The sequence below is a fragment of the Camarhynchus parvulus genome, chromosome 3 (genome assembly GCF_901933205.1).
Source record: "Camarhynchus parvulus chromosome 3, STF_HiC, whole genome shotgun sequence".
Lineage (NCBI taxonomy): Eukaryota > Metazoa > Chordata > Aves > Passeriformes > Thraupidae > Camarhynchus > Camarhynchus parvulus.
This window is the reverse complement of record NC_044573.1, coordinates 59,598,401-59,617,350: the sequence shown is the minus strand read 5'-3', so window position 1 is coordinate 59,617,350 and position 18,950 is coordinate 59,598,401. Positions and strand designations below refer to the sequence as shown.

Below are 18,950 nucleotides of genomic sequence, written 5' to 3'. Positions count from 1 at the left end.
AACACGGAGAAGGTAGTTGGTTTTAGAAGATGGGAAGGACAGGTTAGCAGACTGGAGGAGCTCAGGGCTGGTGAGGGATGATCCTGATCTAGGGAGATGGTGGTGAACTCTTGACCACACCACAGTCTACAAATCTGAATATTTTGGCAATCCACGGTACGAACTTTAAATTGCTGCCATACTCTGAAAATACAAAAATTAGTAAGTAAATAAATCTTTCCACAGAGCAACTTCCTGGCTGAATAAACTACATTCTTCCCAAGAGACAAGCCTAGCTGCCTTCAGGGGTTTGCATTCCAGCTCATTACTCATTTTGCACCTTCATAACACACATCCATGCAATCACTTCTCCACTTCAGACTGAATATATAGCCCTTTTTTAAGTTTCACTTGTGGAAACTAATAAATACATAAACAAGCTACAAAACCAAGATCTGAAGTAGGCCAATTACAGTCTCTGAAAACTAAAAAGTGACAAAACAAGCAACAAAAAAATCTAAAGTAACCCAAATTGTTTTAATGTTAACTTCCCTCAGCAAGAAAAGAAATGCTTAAAATAAGGCAGAGAAGATTTTATGTGACTTCTGCTTGCAGTCCCTAGACGCAGTGTCTTTGGTGGCTGGGTACAAAAGTCATCACCAATTAAACCTTTTTTTCTTGCAGCCACTCTGGCCCTTCTCACAAGATCTGAAATTTCTTCCAGGCTGACTCAACAGACTCCCTCTTCAGTCTCAACAAAAGGCTCTTTGCAAATCCTTCGCATTGTTGACTGCTCCATTCTCTGTTCTTTCCCATTTTTCAGCATCTGGTTTTGAAATAGACAACATCACAAGGGCAAATGATCTCTACAGATGCAATTACATCTGCCCACCAACAATTTATACTCCAACTGTATTTATGTCCATACACCATCATACAGTCTCCTGTCACTCCTAAGACCTTTTGAGTCATTGTTTTTCAACCTGCAGCCCCACAGAGTTAGTCATAAATGGCTGAGTACAGATACCAAAACAAAAATTACTCTATGAATAAAACACTACCTTCATAAAACAACAACAAAATCTAGTTATGCTACCATCTTTAAGACTCATTCATCCCTTGATATTACTCTACTGTCAATATCATATCAACTGTTTCCAAAGCAGATTATTTTAAAAAGAACCAGAAGTTTTGGATAGTTTCTGGTCTTCAGAAAAATCCTAGCTTATAAAATGACAACATTACATCAACAAGCTCACCACCACACTGAAACAAGTAAAACACAAAAACTTGGAATAACCTACAGTCTTAAAAAAAAAAAAACCAAACTAGGTCGTCTTAAATGACTTGGAAAAAATCTCAAATCAAGGGTTTCATTCAAAAGGATCTGCATGGATATTGCCTGCGTCACCAATTTAGCATGCATTTCTTTTTCAGCAGTTGCCATTTTGTATCCCAACCACCCGTGGGAGAAGAAAATACATTATTACCCAAAGCAAATACATTCTTGCTAGGATAAAGATTACTGCATAATTTCTGTTCCTGAGCAGAACTTTCAGCTCCTGCTAGTGCTGCCTAATACCAATTTGTGGCAGGCAAAAACCCACAACATTTTCCATCTTGTTCAACTCACTAGTCTATTTTCCCTATTTAGTTTTTATCATCTTAATTTCCTAGTCCTTGATTTATATTAATTCTTAATCAACATGCTCATATAGCTGTTTTCATGAAGTCATGGAGTGGTTCAGGTCAGAAAGCACCTCTGGAGGCCATTCTAGTCCAACACACTGCTCAGATCAGACTACACACCAAGCCTATCATACCTCTGGGCATCTGCTCTGATTTTGCCACTCAAAAAGAACAAACCAAAATTTTCCATATTCTGACTTGTGTCCACTGCCCCTCATCCCACCACCATGAGAAAAGCACATGGCTCTGCCTTTCCTGTATCTTCCAAAGAGGCATTTCTTGACCACAAATAAGGTCTCCTCCAAGCTGAACATAGCCCTCTCAGTCTCTCCTTGAATGCCCTGTGATCCAGTCTCTGATCAGCTTGGTAGCTTTTTGCTGGACTCATTCCAGCACACCCATATCTTTCTCGTCATGGGGAGCCCAGAACCAGGCACATCACTTCAGCCATGTCTCACTAGTGCTGAGCAGGAGAAAAGGACTGCCTCCAGCAGCCTCAGGAGGCTGTTAGCCATTCTTGCTGTGAAGATGCCCTGCTGGTCCAAGCTCCACCAGGACTCCCAAGTTCTGCAAAGCCATTGTTCAGCTACCTAGCCCCAGCCTGTACTACTGCATGAGGCTGCTTTTCCTTTCCAGAGCCAAGATCTTCCACCTCCCATGGTTAATCTTCATGAAGCTCCTTTCAGTCTATTTCTTCAACCTGTCCATTGTTGTCATCTTATCATAAATCTTCCATACCTTCTTGGTGATTTCTCATCAGCAGCTCCCTGCAGCATTGACTCTATCTTCTCCACAGCACAGCCAACAAAGTCCAGCCCTCTCCTCATCCAGCTCACCCACTCTTTTATAGCATTCTTCCTTATTGGACACAGCTGTGACTTATTAAGGGCAGGCCTGTTCCTAATCTTAGGTAAATAGCACAGCTGCAACTCCTCAGGGTGAGACTGCCTTCTGCAATTTTCTATTCTCTTACCTTCTATCCCCCCACAGACCATGACCCTTCAAGCACAGCTCTGCCCTCCAGTGCACTTAAGACACTAAACTGACCGCCAGCAGGACTTTGCACCCCTGATCACAGGCTTGAATCTGGGAGTTCAGCCAACTTTACACTCATCATCTATTTGCAGAGTTCATATATCCCCAGTTCAGAGAAAAGTAAACTATGAAAGATTGTGTTACAGGCCTACTAAAGCCAAGCTATGGGACATATTGTTACTCGGTTCACTTCATATCGCAGAAAGCAGTAGGATTCATCAGGTATGATTTGTCCTTTTCATGTTGGCTGCTCCCACCTATCCCTTTCTTGCCTTTCATGTGTTTCGAAACTGTTTCTAAAATTATCTGTAGTTCCCTGTATACTTTTTCTAATCCATTTTAAGAACTGATGTGACACTGTCTTTTCCCAGTCTTGCAAAGGTTCCCACAAGTGGCATAAACCTTTGAAGGTAAGAAAAAGCTGCCTCACAATATCTACCTACCCTTGATTGCATTCCAACTGGTCCCACAGACTGGATTCGCTGGTCCCACAGACTAGTGAATGCCCAAGTGTTTAAGTGATGCCTCTGTCCACATCTCCTCAGGTACAGTCTCACTCTCAAAGACCCTGAAAGGTTTGGTGATAAGTCTTCATCTCTGAAAACTGAAGCAAAGAGGGCATCAAGTACATCCTCTTTCCTTTGTGCCTACGTCCCTAACCTCACTAAACAACGGGTCTACACTCTCCTTAGCCTCCTTCTTGTTGTGAGTGTACCTATGGAGGAAAGCTGTCCTGTTGTACTTCAGGTCCTTTTCTAGCTTGAATTCTAGATGAGCTTTGGCTTTCCTGACTCCATCCCTATTACGAGCAGGCAATGTCTCCATATCCTTCAAAGTGGCCTCTCCCTGCTTCTGTGTCTGTGAACTCTCGGTGCACAGGCTCTGTTCATCCATAATGCCATTCTGCCATGCCTGTTTAACTCTCTGCAAGGCAACAGTGCCTTCACTTTAACTCTCTGCAAGGCACAGTGCCCTGTGCTTCAAGAAGCTACCCTTGATCAACCAGCTCTCTTGAACCCCTTTGCCCTTCAGGGTACCTCCCAATAGGATCCTGCAAAGCAAGTCCCTGAAGAGGTCAAAATCTGCTCTTCAAAATTCAAGTCTGTAATTCTGCTGTTAGCCCTGGGGACTCTTCTCAGGATTCCAAACTCAAGGCTCATGATCATTTCAGCTGATGCTGCCCCTAACCATATTCAAACAGCTCTTCCTTGTTCATGAAGGTAGCATCTCTTGGAGTCTGACTGTGAGGCTTTCACCAACTGCATAAAGAGGGCTTCATCTGTTTCCTGCTCTTGAAAGAGTGTAGCAGACACTCACAGCAAAATCACCTGTGCTGATTTATTCTCTGATCCTTACCCATAAGCTACACACACTGTTTTGCAGCTTTGCTTCTTTCACACTCCTTAATCAAAATCTTCATATAAATTCCACATGAATATTACATGACCATAATTTTATATAAATATAAATTATATATGCAAAATAAATTGTGTACCTTGTGAGTAACATGAATTTCATACAATGTAAGTAAATTTACATAGTAATTTTAAGGAATTTTTTTAATACTAGGTCAGCTGGTTGGGTTGCAAAATTTATTTAGTCTAGAGAGAATCATCAGACTTTTTTATCTAAGAAGTTCATTTTACCCATGTTTTCTTTAAGCCACTGCACAAATACCTCCTTGTTGAATAGGCTTGATATAGCAATTGTATTTGCTTGATACAGCAATTGTCTTCGTGCAGTCATCTGCTCCACGTGACCAACATTTCTCACTTGGTGGTAACCTCCTCCATCTCCTTATATACTTAATGAATTCCAGTGGAGAACGTTTTCCAGAAATGTGCAATCAACATACTGAAAAGTATGTACTTGTCTGAATCCTCCAAAGAAGCTGCTTACATGGTTCTCCACATTTGGAAAGAGCACTTACACACAAGCGTGAATACCCATTGTCTTACTCATAAAATGAACAAACCCTTAGTCCTAGACAAGATCCAATACAAAGGCATCAGCACGACCATGCAAGGAAAACCTTGGGGCTGAGGTGGAAATTAAGATTATGCTCATCACAACATTCAAAACACAAACTGCTATTTACAGCTTACAGGTGACATGACCTAACAACTCCCTGTGTCTGCCTCTCCTTTTGTTTTTATGCCACTCATCCCTTCAGCTCCTTCATTCCCTTGTGCTGCTGGCTGTGATGCTTGTCAGACTTGAGTCAAGTCAATTCACTAAGCCAGATGAATCCAGAAAAACAACAACATTTTCTCAAGGATAATGAGTTGTATCAGCTCTCCGTAAGCTCTGACAGGTAAAGCTAGCTGAGGAAGCTAGCTGAAACATGAAGGCAAGGGAGGAGAGGGAGTAAAGATGAGCAGAATAATCCCTTTACTCAACAGTAAGGTATTAGGATGGCTCACTGTGACCTGTGAAGCTGCAGCCTAATTGGAAACTTATACTGGCTTAATATCTACCTTCAACTGCAGTCTAATTGGAAAGCAGAGCTCTTACTGCCAGTCTGGAGGAAAGTGATAAGAGACCACCTACAAAGCCTGGAGCCAAGGCAGCCTGCTCCCATGCACTGTAACCAGCAGGCACAGGAAGCCATCTCTACTGCTAGTACAAGGAATACTTGCTAATGTCACTGCCAAAGTCACTCAGCTGCATATTTTCTTTATTTCTTTTAAGAAAGTCCACAAGTTGGGAGATTTCAAAGCCAGCCATAAGCCTGGCACACACAATGGAGAAGCTGATAGAAGGTAAAAGCTTTGTTAGCAGAAGTCAACTACACCAAAGAGGAAAAATTAATGACAACAGCTTCTTCTGTTTGTGTGCTGTGTGCATACTGATCCCTCATTCATGGGAATAAGTTAAGAGAACACAAATGCATGAGAAAGATGCTTAGCTCATCTGTTTGTTGACTTTCTCTAAATGAGTACAGTGGGTCTGGTTCATGTTTATACAAAGCTAGGTTTTTGAAGCTAAAAATAGTTTGATCCCCAACAGCTAAATAGCTCAGAATTGCTCTTTAAAAAGACAGAAGAACACAAGGAATTTTGGGAGTTTTGCTAACTCAGCAGCAGGTGGAGAGCTGGATCATCTCTCCCACCTCAGGAACACAAGGTTAGTGGGAGTACCTCGGGACATTGTAAGTGTACCTCTAAGTTCCACTTTTTTTTTTTTTGTTCTGAAGCTGTAATTATACTGCAGAGTAGACTGGGAGCTTTAAAAGCTGTTTCCTCTAAAACAAATAAGAATCAAATCCTTCCTTTTTTTCAAGAAATAAGAAGTAAAATCACAACCAAAAAAAAAAATCCCACCCTTGAGCTTTTATTAGGTCAGAGAATTACTTAATTATAGCTCTCCAGCCTAGAAGGGTCAGGATAGAAGCAGGGCTCTGATACAAGACAGGTGGTTTTCCAAGTCTGCTGAGGTGATGGGGGGGAGCTAGAGGGGATGGGGAAAATATGCTTTTTTCCTCTGCAAGATAGTATGTAAAATGCCAAACAAATTTAAAATGTATGATCTAATTCAAGTTTTCCTGCTTGCTGATTTTGACTACAGCTTAAATCTGATAAAAGTCCACCCTTCTTTGAACAGAAGCAACATGTTTTGGAATGAAATAATGTATTGCATTTTAAAAGTAATATTTTTCTAGTGGATCATATCCCTAATGGATTTAATTTCTTAGTAATATTCCAAAATTTTCTCTGAAACATACTTAAATAAGATTACTCTTTCAAACCCAGGAGGACATGAGACAAAAAATAAAAAGACCTCTTTGAATGTCGCTCTGAGTGTGGAAGCAACATTACACATGCTAATGATTAAACAAGATTCAGAAACAAACACAAACATCACATACAAGGCAAAGCAAAGCAACACAGCTGAATCTGTTTCTGTACCTGACACAAACTGCTCCTTCCCTAATAAGCACCACCTCAGCAATTGCTTCTTCACAGCCTACATGCTCAGAAATGAGATTTGTGCAACCCTCATAAAACAGATTTTCCTTTTCAAGATGTTTCTATGTAGCAAGGTGAGAAAGGGAAAAAAATAATCCCTGCAGAGAGGCTCTGGTGTGGGGGAGAGTGACAGAGAAGAAAATAAAAAAGGAAGGGAAAAAAAAAAGGAAAAAGAGATAAAACAAGCCTTACTAACTAGCTTAAAAAACCAAACTGAATAAGTATCTATAGTAAATAATGATAGAAACACACAAATTAAATATTTTGCAGTTTTCTAATAGCAATTGTTTTATTTGCTCACTAAAACCTAAGAAAAGTTTGAACCTTCTCTGTTGACTCAAAATCTGTTCTGTAAAATAATAATTTAATTAATACTGCAGTTGTAGTCACTATTAACAAACATCAATGACTGCTGCATCAGCATGGACCTGCAGCAAAAGCACAAGGGAACATAAGTTACACGCTGAGCAGTAAAAGGGTTGGAGTTCAGAAATCAATATTTAAGCAGACAGGAAAATTTCAGACACTGTACATGGAAAATGTTAAGTAAAGCATCACTTCCCTTTGTTGTGGTTTTTTTTTTTTTTATTTGGCTTACTGAATTTTATCTCATCTTACTTCCAGGTTTTTGTTTGTTTTAATAGGCATTGCCTCTTCTGTTGTTGGGGTTGCCATTGCTCAGGTTATAGATTTGCAGGTAATTCAGATATTAATTTACAGTTGCATAACAGATTCTGTACTAAATTGGGAATGCTCTTACTCTGCAGTGAATTCACAATATCTCACAGCTTCCCTTCCCTGAAGAGGCTTCATATCTACTATGACCAAAGTCAGAAGTCAGCCCAGGGAAGGGGAGGTACCCATGCACAAAGGGTTACCACAGCACCCTAGCAGCAACAACTGGTGACATTTCTTTCTGAAGTTTACTGCTTCAGAAGTAACAATCTGCATTAGCAACCACTGTACATAACTCATTCTATCACAGGGCTTTTTTCTGTCTTGTCTGAACACCAGTCTTTTTCATACATCAAATCCTTCAGTCTCCTCCACAAATAGTTCCTAGGTGCTGTTTTTACTTATCCTCTTCCAAATAGTAAAATTATTTTACTTTTTTCTACTACTTCTAATCTGGCTTCTTCTCCATCTCCTGTAAGTCAAGATATGGTTATATTATTGCTAAAAATTGCACACAGGTGAGTGGGAGCAGAATGCAGAGCAATGAAGTTTCCAGTCAGGGCAACCTACAGAAATGTTAAAGCTGCAGAATAGGACCAGACATAGACAAGGACAGGGAAGGATGCCACCTACACTTACAGCAAACTGAAGCAGCCATGCAAACATAAAACAACTTCACCCACACTAGTTGTCTGCTTTTTATCTTTACGAGAGGGTCCAGCCAGACGGTGCCAAACAGAGGGTTCAAGGTTGCCAGATGTGCTGATCCTATGCCTCCCTCTGCAAGCAGAAGTGCACAAACTCTGCCCATGCTCTGAACTAAATGACACCACGTGGGAAGCAGCAGTACTTTAACTTGGGTCTGTCCCTCCACTGCACTCCAAAATTGCCCAGAAAATTTGAAGGCGAGACAACTGCTATCTTCAGGAGTAAAAAAAAATACATATATACACACACACAAGCAGGTTGAGAGTGAAAATGATGGTAGGAAAATGGTACAACAGGCAGACACAGTACTCAAAAGCAGGGCTGGTTTGCTCCTCTCCATGCAGGTAAGCTGTGAGAAATCAAATAAGCACTTCTCCTTGCTGTGCTTTGGACTTCTAGCCTTGCAAACTCTGAATGCCTCTAAATGTTTTAAATAACCTGTAGCACCTTCCAGGCTACCAAGGTGCTATGCACCCATTTTCCCTTCAATTCTGAAAGGCTAGCACAGCACCATTTTGCTTTTTGTTCACCCTTCACAATGCTACCAAAATAGCAGTTCCTGATAAAGCCTCTTACTGACCTTCACAAATACCAAAGCAGCAGCTGACTTTATACAAGCAATGAAACACTTCCACTCACAGCCCAGGCTTCTGACCAAGAGTGGCAAGAGTTGACCAGAACTGGTCATTTCTTCCTGCTCACAGTGCTGCCCAATCCCATTTGAACTCCTTGAGATACAGAAGCTAGAAAGCTGCAGCACTCAACAGAAGGCTGTGTAACAAGCAGGAAGACTGCTATGAATGCTCTGATGGTAACAGGATGGCAAAGGTAGATTTGTCCAAGATTGACCTAGTACTTTGAAACTCTATCTATAACAAACAGATTTCTCCCCTTGTTTTAATTTAGTAGTCCAGATTCAGAGCAACATCCTAATATACTTCAAATATTGAACTAGGAAAAAAAAAATAACAAGGAAAGAGAAGGAGCACTTTATACACTGGATGGAAGGGGTAAGGCTGAAAAAAACTTAGAAGAGAAAAAGAAAAAGAAAAAGCCAACCAAATCAGTGTAGATATGCAGGTATAGTAGTTGGCCTTGAAGGTGAAGTAATTTTGTGGAAATTCAGCAAGAAATCTGTGTCAATGACTGAAAACCCAACACATTTGCTACTACTATGCCAAAGTTATTACTATTACTACAAAAACTCTGCTTATACTAAGCTCATGCCTAAATTTTTTGATGAAAAAATGTCTTATCTAAATGTACAAAAGCACTGATAAACTGTGCAATATCTATAAATCCTTCTCTGTCCCACTCCACTGTTCACTTTATGCCAAGTGTCTTTGAGAACAACAGGGAATCCTTGGAACTGGTCAACAGAAGGATAGTGCACGTATTGAATGAGCCAAATAGGATCAGGATGTTTACACGTGTTCTTTAGGCAGACATTAATTGCACTGGACTAACAAGGTGGGTTTCTTTCTGTTACAGATGCTACTAACAGACAAAAAAGCAAGCACAAAGCTGACTGAACAAGGAAGGCAGGAAAATATGCTTTTCTGATCAAGGAAGTACTTCAAATAAATTCAGCTCCACAGTGCATTGACAAGTTAAACAGGAAATAAATATCAGTCAACTTTTGGGGTGAAGTAGAATATGAAGACTTAAGCATCCAAGGAAAAAGAATAAAGCCACCTTAAATAAAACATATATATCCTATCACATAAAGAAAAGGGAGAAAGACAATCAGAATTTCTTAACAGCCCCAAACACAGACTCAAGATTTTGCATTTATTTTATAATGTAATGACCCAGATAATCTTTCAATTATCAAATTTTAAAACCACTACATTCCTGGATTGCATTTGCTAATCTATGAACTCATCAACAAATTCCCTTGCTAATAGTTTCTCTGATCTTCACACCAACAATGCAGTCATAGAGCAGGAAAATACTGAAAATTCAGTTCTCAGCTGCTCAATGGACTAGTAAACTTTGTTTGCTTGTCTATTAAAATAAAGGGAGTAAAAGACTCTGCTTGAACTTCACCCTTCTGTAGCACAAAACAGCAAGCTGCCACATTATGTGTGGAGCAGCAGAGCTCAGTAACCCAGGACATGGTGAGGGTTCTCCTGTGCTGAGCTCTCAATCCTATCCATGCCTCAAGAAACACACTTTTTTCACTAGACACTGCTTCACAGTTAGCTTTTGTCTGACTATACCCTTACACATCCACATAATTTGAATTTATTCATGGGTTGGTGGATTCATTTTTACAGGAGAAAAATTCATGTTTAAGTGAAGTGAAAGGCCAGAAGTCTCATCTATATGACATTTACATTACAGCTTTCCATCCTGAGTTAAATCCATATGAAATCTATATTAAAACACAAATTTCATGACCTTTTGTCTCCCCTCTCTCAGTTATACATTTCATAAACGCTTACATTGGTCTTGGGCTGAAATTCATTCTGCGTCATGCAGGTGACACAAAAGTTATTTCCTTTCTGTACAAAGCAGAACCTAAATAAAGCACAACTGACCTTTCAGATCACAACAAATACTCAACTTTATTTGTACAGGAACATTTAAGTTTCACGCAAATCTAAGGATGTAATTTTCATATTTCTTTCAGGCGCCTTAGAGGTTTACACAAGCCCAACCAAGCCACCAGCTAGCGTGGTCCTCATCAGCTGCATGAGCACAGCAAATCTTTTTACAGATGCACAATGAACTAGCTGGCCCATGCTGCACACTTTTTTTTATTTACAATCCACACAAGTACACAACCATATGTATATCAAAACAACTGGGAGAAGGCAGAAACATGAGAATGCCTCTGGGTATAACAGGATGTGGTAATTAGCAGCCACATATTCTACCTAAAAACCATAAAAATGAAATTATCATGAAAGTACAGCCTAAGTTTTTTTGTCAAAACATTTCCTCCCATCTCCAATACTTTTCACCATATACTCTTCTGAAATAGCTGTGTAGGCTTCCACCAAAATACCAGCCTAAACCAGAATGTGTTGATGTTTTACTTTTCAAAATTGTTTTGTTTATTTTCTTTTTTTTTCAGAGTAGTGAATTTAGCTTTATTCTTCAATGGTGAGGCATAAAAGGTTATCTACAATTTCTGTAAAGTGAAAAAATTATTTCTGCAATACTCTTCATTGTAACAAAGTTGGCATTTGCAAAACTCTATAATACTAAGGAACACCTTTAAAGACTAAATTTGGTTTTTTTTTTAGTCTTGCTAGATGACAAGTGCAACTAAGACTTCCCTCACTGCTGTTAATTTAGTTTACTTAGATTTCTATAAAATCAGTTTTAAAAAATTAGCACACATCCAATCCAGGCACATTATCCATCTGAGAGACCAGAAATAAGATGTCCATCTCAGAACATCAGTATTGTCCGTAATAATTGAGACATTCTTCACAATGCATCTGTAACCAGGAGGGCAACAGCCTTTACATTCAAAAAGTCCTTCATTAAGGGGCTCCCATCACACAACCCATTACAAGCTCTCATGCCCTGACCTTACATAGCTTCAGATTAATGTTGCTTTTAACAGGCAAAGCAAACAGGGTAAATAAACTGTCTTCTCTATCTAGGGGTAAAACCATCAGTAAATGTGTTATTAATACAGATAAAATCCCCTTTTGCACATCTCCAGTGGTATAAGAAAGCACTATTATTTACTCTGTCTACCGCAAAATTAAGTTATCCACACACAATGAATAATCCCCTAAAAAAAAATGGAAAATATCCATAGACAAAATTGGATTTCTGCTTAAGAGCATTCTCCAATTTCTATCTTGTATAGCATAATGTATAAAAATAACACGTGAAAACATAATACATGCTCTAAAGGGTTTGTTTGAACATCTAGAAAATGTATTTCTTTAGATGGACCAAGACCACAAGGTAAATATTTGGACTTCCTTTTTTGTCACCAGGCCTACAAAAATACAACACCTGTTTACCAGCCCTGCCTCCCACAAAGTGAAAATGTACAGTTGCAGAACCATTTCCATTTCTGGAACATCTCAGTGGTCTTGGACTATTTGACCTAGAATGATAGTCTTGGGAAAAGTCTGTGTTTTATTTAAGAGGTATTTAAAAAAAAAATGAATGGGTGGAAGGAGACCATTAGTACTCAGCTTTGCACATGTCCTGTACATAAGAACAACATGATTAAAAGGGAAGTCATGTGCAAGTCCAAAAAAAAAAAAAAAAAAGAAGAGGAGCTGCTGTTCCATAACAAAACCTGACGTTCTGTTTTAGCCCAAAGCAGATACTAGAAGCCTTCAAGGAGCCCACACACAGTAAGACAAGACTGACAGGGCAAAAGCATAGACTCCTTGAAAATATTATAAATAAAGACTGTTAAAGACTGTTCTCAACTCTAGTTGAGTATATTCCTAAATGCCAAACAGCTGGAAAGTAGGAGAGCAGTCAGGGCACAAATCAGCACTTTTTTGTCACAACTTCTTGCCTAGGCAACTGCTAATGGCTACACTCAAAATCAGCAGATCTTTAGCTTGATCTAGCACAGCCACTTTTATATGCTCTCAGAAAGCTAATATTGGAAACCATGTGTTTTCCCAGGTCTTAATAAGTAATCCAAAGATTTTATCATGTACACTGCAGTTCAGACATTTTACAAGTTGGTGTTTAAATCTGTACTCGAGCCCCTGCTTTAGGTGTTCACTTTGTTTTTAAATTAATCATTATGTACTGCATTTATTTTTCCCATAACACAAGATAAGTGGCTTTTGCCTCTGCTCAAAGCTTGAGAAATACAATGTAGGTCAGTCTAAAAAAAAATCTGAAGTTGCATTAGTTAATCAGAGGTCATTACACTTGCTTTACCAATAGCATTTACTATTGCTACACTGGTATAATGTTTTCCATTAGGAGAGGTTTTCATATTTCCATAGCACTCTGAAGCACGTGCCATTAGGTCTGAAATTTCCCATGATTCATCATCACTTTCCAAAGCACAACACTGATTTCAACTACCACCCCCCTTGAATCAAAAGTAAAACATCAGCACTTGTCAATTTACCACTTGCCATAACATTAGCAATTGTCAGTTTTCCCCCTTTTACCATTTTTCCATGTCCTATTCTCTCCTCCATGCTTTATTTTGGAGAGTTTTGTTGTTTGGGGTTTTTTTTAATAAGTCTTTCTGAAGGTATTGAAGACTGAAAATTGTCATTTGAAAATTGAGTATAATCTTCTATAACTGCAATGATTCTCCATGGATGTGGTGAAGTTAGAGCCCTGAGAGCTGCATACTCACTGTAAGAGTATTATCTTGTTATCACAGCGGTAAACCAGTGTTGCTCCTGAGACAAATCTATGCCGGGAGCCTCACTTTATTGTATTCCAAAGAGATGTAAAAGACAAGGGCCCCAAACACTACAAAAACATGTCCGTGTAGAGGAGGTGTTGATCAGAGGTTTGTGCCTAGCTGAAGGACTACAGAGCCTGAGAAGGAGAGATGGAAAGAAAACAGCCTATACTCCAGGACTTCGGTTTCTTACTGCTTAATTTTTCTGGGTACTCCTTCCCTTCTCTGATGCCACTGACAGAACAGGAAAAAGTGGTCCCTAAGAGATTCCTGGCTTCTTCTACAGGTTTTACAACACAGCATTTTTCCTAGTGAAAACTGCAGTAGTATTTGACCTCTACTTTAATTACCACATCTAATTCTATGTGGGTAACTTCTTCATGAGCAGTAATCTGGGTCACCAATGTTAAAGTACTGCAAAGCAGATGACTGCACACAGTTAATTCCCTTCTGCTTTTGCCTGAACCTCTTGCTGTTCCATTTCCTGCAGATCCACCAGAAGAATTTGGCGCTCATTCTAAAGCCATGTTATCTTTTCAGACTTAATTTAAAATCATGGTATTTCAAACACAAATGAACTTGAATATTTATGTATGGCATGCATCTTCAGAATCTGAAGACATTGAACTTCTTAAGGGGAAGCCCATCAGATCAGAACAGATTTGAGGCTTAGTTTTAGTCCACATGTCAGTCAACAAACATCAAGTTTGATACAAGAAGTCTAGCATTCTAACTAAGGGAAGAAAAAATAACCAGAGCTTTTTCTGTATCTCTTTTGGTCTATCTGAAAAACTCCTTTATTCTGATAGGTTTTATTGAGCTGCCACAATTTTGCATACAGATACAAAAAAAAAACTTGCTCTGAAAGAATGCATGTGTTATGCTCAGAGAAAAATGAGCCTATAGCAGAACTGAAAAGAAATCACATGCCAGAGAGCACGGTGTCATTTAACTCTGAGAACTGCCTAAGGATGACAGGTATGTTATTTGGAATAAGCAAGAAGCTATCTTGTCATTTAGATTCATTCAAAATACAATTCCTCAAATTGCTCTTCTTCCTGTACAAGGTGGGCCAAAGGTCTAAAAATACCAAATTTTTCCCAGAATGGTGTTTCCGTCACAATTAGGTAGCTCCAACTTTTATTACAAACATGTACATTCTGAAAAATGCAAACAGAATGGTAACTAATTTTGGCCTTTCTAGGGGAGATATTGTTTTGAACTTTTTTTAATATAAGACCATCACAAATGTTGAGGTTTTTAAATTTATTCTTCCTTATGCAAAACTGAAGCACTAAGAAGTCCATTAAATAAAGTGTGGGTATTGCTTAATTAAACTATTTTGCAAGTTCTTGGGCATGGTAACACCTGCTTGTATCAGTGACTCCAAAGCAGGGGGAACCCACTATGTAGCAGTTAAGAGGTAAAATTATATAGATCAACCACCATTAACAATCCACAACAGTACACAAAATGCAGAGGAAGGAATGGTGCAGAGGTGAGGTTACTTCTGTGTGGCAACATTTCTCACTCCTTCTCCACACATCCCTCTCTTCACAAAACCTTTTAGGTACAAATAAAATAGCCATGACCTTTTTTCCTCCTCTGCATGATTAATTACTTAATGTATTATTAATTGGAAAATGTAGCTGAATTTCAAATGCTTTCATTCTCTCAGCATATCATTCTGTCTGGGAAGCGCCGATTAAGCTGTTCATCAAAGGTGAGCAAGCAAGGTCATGTAGGCTGTGCCTCTTCAGTTATTCATTACCTGTCCTAAATAGTAATTAACAACAGCAATATTTCCATAAATCAAGCTTTTCTGATTACCTTCAGATGATAGGAGATTGGGGGGGGAAGGGAAAGAAGGAATCAGAGTATGGGGTTTTTGCATGTATCCCTTTTTTCACCATTTCTACTAGTGCCTACCTGAATAATTGAATCGATACATTGGCTGTCATATAAAACACAGAATTTTACTTCAAGTCAACAGGAATTCCACACGGTATAAAGAGGAAATTATGGCTTCCTTTCTCCCTTCCCTATGCCTCACCCCAGCTTTAAAGGGGTATTTGGTTTAAGAACGTTTCTCAATTACCAAGATTGCTATATTTATTACTTTTGTTCCTTTATATGATCTCTATCACCAAGGTTAAAGTGGGGATCTCAGACCATGGCCTTGAGGTCATATTCAATGAGGCTTTGGGTTTATAAAGAGATTTATCCTTCAGTATCTGTGAGGCTTCTCACCTTGAGGCATTTCAGGTGGCAAATAGTGAGGCTCTTGAGCACTGACATGGACCCAGTCGAAATCATCGTATAGGTCTTGGTGGTAGTCACAGGGCCCAGGACCATCATCGAACGTGCATCCTCCTAGAGAAGAAATTTGTTATTAGTTTATTTGAAAGCAGAGACCTTCCAAGAGTCAAGCAGAGGTGTTTCTCTCAGGCCCACCACAATGGCAGTGCCCATGCAGCCTTGTACCACAGCTGACAGGCTCGCATTTACAAAGCTAAAACCTGCAAACAACTCACCCATCAGTGTTCCTCTCTCTTTGGTAAAAACATCACTACTCCACACAACCAATTTCCCCCAAGAGCACCTTCTGTCAGAGCAAATCATAGCCTGAAGTCACTAATTCAAGTGAAACCTATCTCAGAGTCTGTGTGACAAAAAGCAACATGCTATCTAAACCACGGGGGAAACTGAAAATAATAGACCAAGAACAAAGATGAAAAACAAAAACTCTGAAAGCAAAAACAGTCCAAACACTGACAACAAGGATAAATATTGTCCCCAAAACAGTCAGAAAAATTAATTTAAATTAATTAGAAAAAAATAATTGCTGCAGAATGAACTGGGTAATCTTGATTTACTAAATCAATCTAGCATAACATAGCAAGGCGTTTTTTCAGGGCCACACAAACAACAGATATGAAAACATTACAACAGAAGTTGTGAGAAGTGACAGAGAGAAAGAAGAATGGAAGGAATGCAAATGATCGGAAGAAAAAAAAGACAGAATTCCCATGTAGCACAGTAATGTCTGCCCTGTCTCATTCAGTAAGTTTTTTATTCCATTCTTAACTCAAGGCCATTAAGTAGGCTGGAAAAAGAGAGAAGAAAGCATGACAATCTCAGAAAAAGATCAAGGTTTCAGAATGAAAAAACAAAGGAATCAAAAGAGCCTGGTCAAAGAAAAAGCAGAGCGTAAAGGCAAGAAAATACAGATGTCATGCATACAATTCTGCGGCAGCTGTTATCTCTATGCATGGCACACAGCTCTAGAGTTTGCTCCTCCTCAAAAACAAAAGGCAATAGCAGGAGAGAGTGAAAGAGGAAACAGTGCCTTCATCATTACTTAGATGGTACTTTTTAATCTGGAAAAGTTACATAAGAATTAGACTACAGAGAATTTTTGAAAGTCAGGGGAGATATTTCTGTTCTTCCCCCTGTCCTTAGTAACTCAGGCACATCAATCCAAGTAACAATGGTTATCACAACAAAAGTTCCTTTTGCTAAGACACTTCTGGAATAACGGGTATTTGTATTGACTTTGTTGTCTATCTTTTTAAATACAAAATATGGGCCAAGTACTTCAAGAACAAACAAAAACCCCTTATTATAATAGATTCCAGTGTCACCTATGATAAGTCACCAGCACAGCACAAACAGCCAACACCCTTTCAGGCCTGCCAGGGTCTCACCAGCTCACACTGCACTCAAGAGGTGAATGGGCTGGAGGTGGAAAAGGGGAGATCGAGGACCACCAAGAGCTACAGCCTGTGCTTGTTCCTGCCCTCTGTACAAGACATACATGGTGTGGAACTCAGAAAGACCAGAGAAAAAGGAAAGGAAGAATGTGCATGTATGTCACCAAATTGAGAATGAAAATGTTTTTAACCCACCCAAAACAGCATATTCAAATATCACCATAACAGACAGAGTTTGCACAGAGTTCATATCTAGGGAAGAGAAAGCTCCTTTTACTAAATTCCATAAGCAAATCTGCACTATGTCCCACACCAAGAGATCATATTGCATCTTCAGTTAGGGATAACTCAAATAGTTCCCACAAATCTGTAAAAGTATTTGTCATTTTGAATGACTGACAAAACCAAATTTTAGATAATCCTACATCACCAAAACCCATTGGCAGATGGGCACCCAGATACTCCCAGAATTACATTTTAACCAATGTTTCAGCTGGAAAGAACAACACCAGGACAGAAAGAAAATTCCACACTGCAGAAAAATTTGTGCTAAATCCTTGTACCGTAAACCCTTAAAACTTCATATGCATCTCTGTATTAACAAAACTTGCTCAAACATCACCCTGTGACAACATGATCAGAGCATCAACAGCAGCACCAAAAGCACAACAACATTTTATTCCCTGTACTAAGCTGGTTACTACATCAGTGTCACTGTCAAAGACTGCAAGACACGAAAGAAATATTTGTGTCTCAGAGAAATATTTATACTTTTCAATGTCCCAACTGCAGTGCCCTCTGTTACCAGTGAGACACTTTTCTAATTAACATCTATTATGGTAAAGCCAAAAAGACTTAGAACATAAATCTTGCACTTTGATTTAACTTACACTTCTATGATCACTCTACAGCAAAAAAATGTACATTTCCTTCAACATTTTACTGATAAATGAATAGCAGTTTCCCTGAAAGGGAAGTTATCAGTCTGCTGTCCCAGCACCAAAATGACATATGGCTTTGAAGCACATGCCTGCAGGGCACCCATTACCCTTTTTAATGGTTTGAGTGCCCTCAGTATATAAATTTAAACTACCAATGAATCTTTTAGACTCATTTGGAAGATGAATGTCCTTAATTGCTTGTCTTTGTACCCACTATTAATTTTAGGTATCAGAGTTCTGATTAGCAATAACAACGCGCCTGTTAATACACAGCAAGCTATCCCAACCTCCTTGTGTGCACATCATGGCTGCACCCACAGAACAAGCAAATGTGCATTTATCATATGCACATGAGCAAAGCTTATCAGGACAGATTATCAACACGCGACAAAATCAACCCTGTAACAATTGCTTGAACCAATGCCTTCTTCTCATGGAGCACACTGCCACCTTACCTCCTACCAAAATACCGAGACATTTCAAGGCAAGTAAACAGCCAATGCTCTAGCGTTTTATCTAGCGCAACACAAGACAGGCCAAGCATTTCAAACTCCCTACTCCTTAAGACTACTCCTTAAGACTTAAAACATGGGCAAATTCAGACCTCTCCTTGTCTGTTTTAACAGTCAATTGCCTGCATGCTATTTTGATAACTCCAGGCAGTAAGAGACAAACCTAGTGCAACATGCTGTGTGGAAAACACAAGGAGAAGAGGTGGTGGGTGGCTGAAACCTGCAGTAATGTTTCTTTTCCCAGCCATTTGTTCAAAACTGTCCACATTTTAAATCACATCTTAAACTACTCAAACATAACAACAAACATGTGACAAAAGTACACAGTGGGTCAGGACTTATTAGCACCCTAATTCAGCTACTGG

At 39.2% G+C, this 18,950-nt stretch overlaps 1 protein-coding gene across 4 annotated transcripts in view; it reads right to left on the bottom strand.

Annotated features, from left to right (window-relative positions):
• The window catches only part of PTPRK (protein tyrosine phosphatase receptor type K), a 304,874-nt gene extending 288,885 nt beyond the window's left edge, over positions 1 to 15,989 (bottom strand). For all 4 annotated transcript variants that reach the window (XM_030944646.1, XM_030944647.1, XM_030944648.1 and 1 more), the window contains exons 1-2: positions 15,954 to 15,989; positions 15,670 to 15,792 (exon numbers count right to left, since the gene is read on the bottom strand). In XM_030944646.1, coding sequence (XP_030800506.1) covers positions 15,670 to 15,792; positions 15,954 to 15,957 — 127 coding nt within the window. In that variant the 5' untranslated portion in view covers positions 15,958 to 15,989. The remainder of the gene's footprint in view (positions 1 to 15,669; positions 15,793 to 15,953) is intronic.
• Positions 15,990 to 18,950: the final 2,961 nt, after the last annotated feature.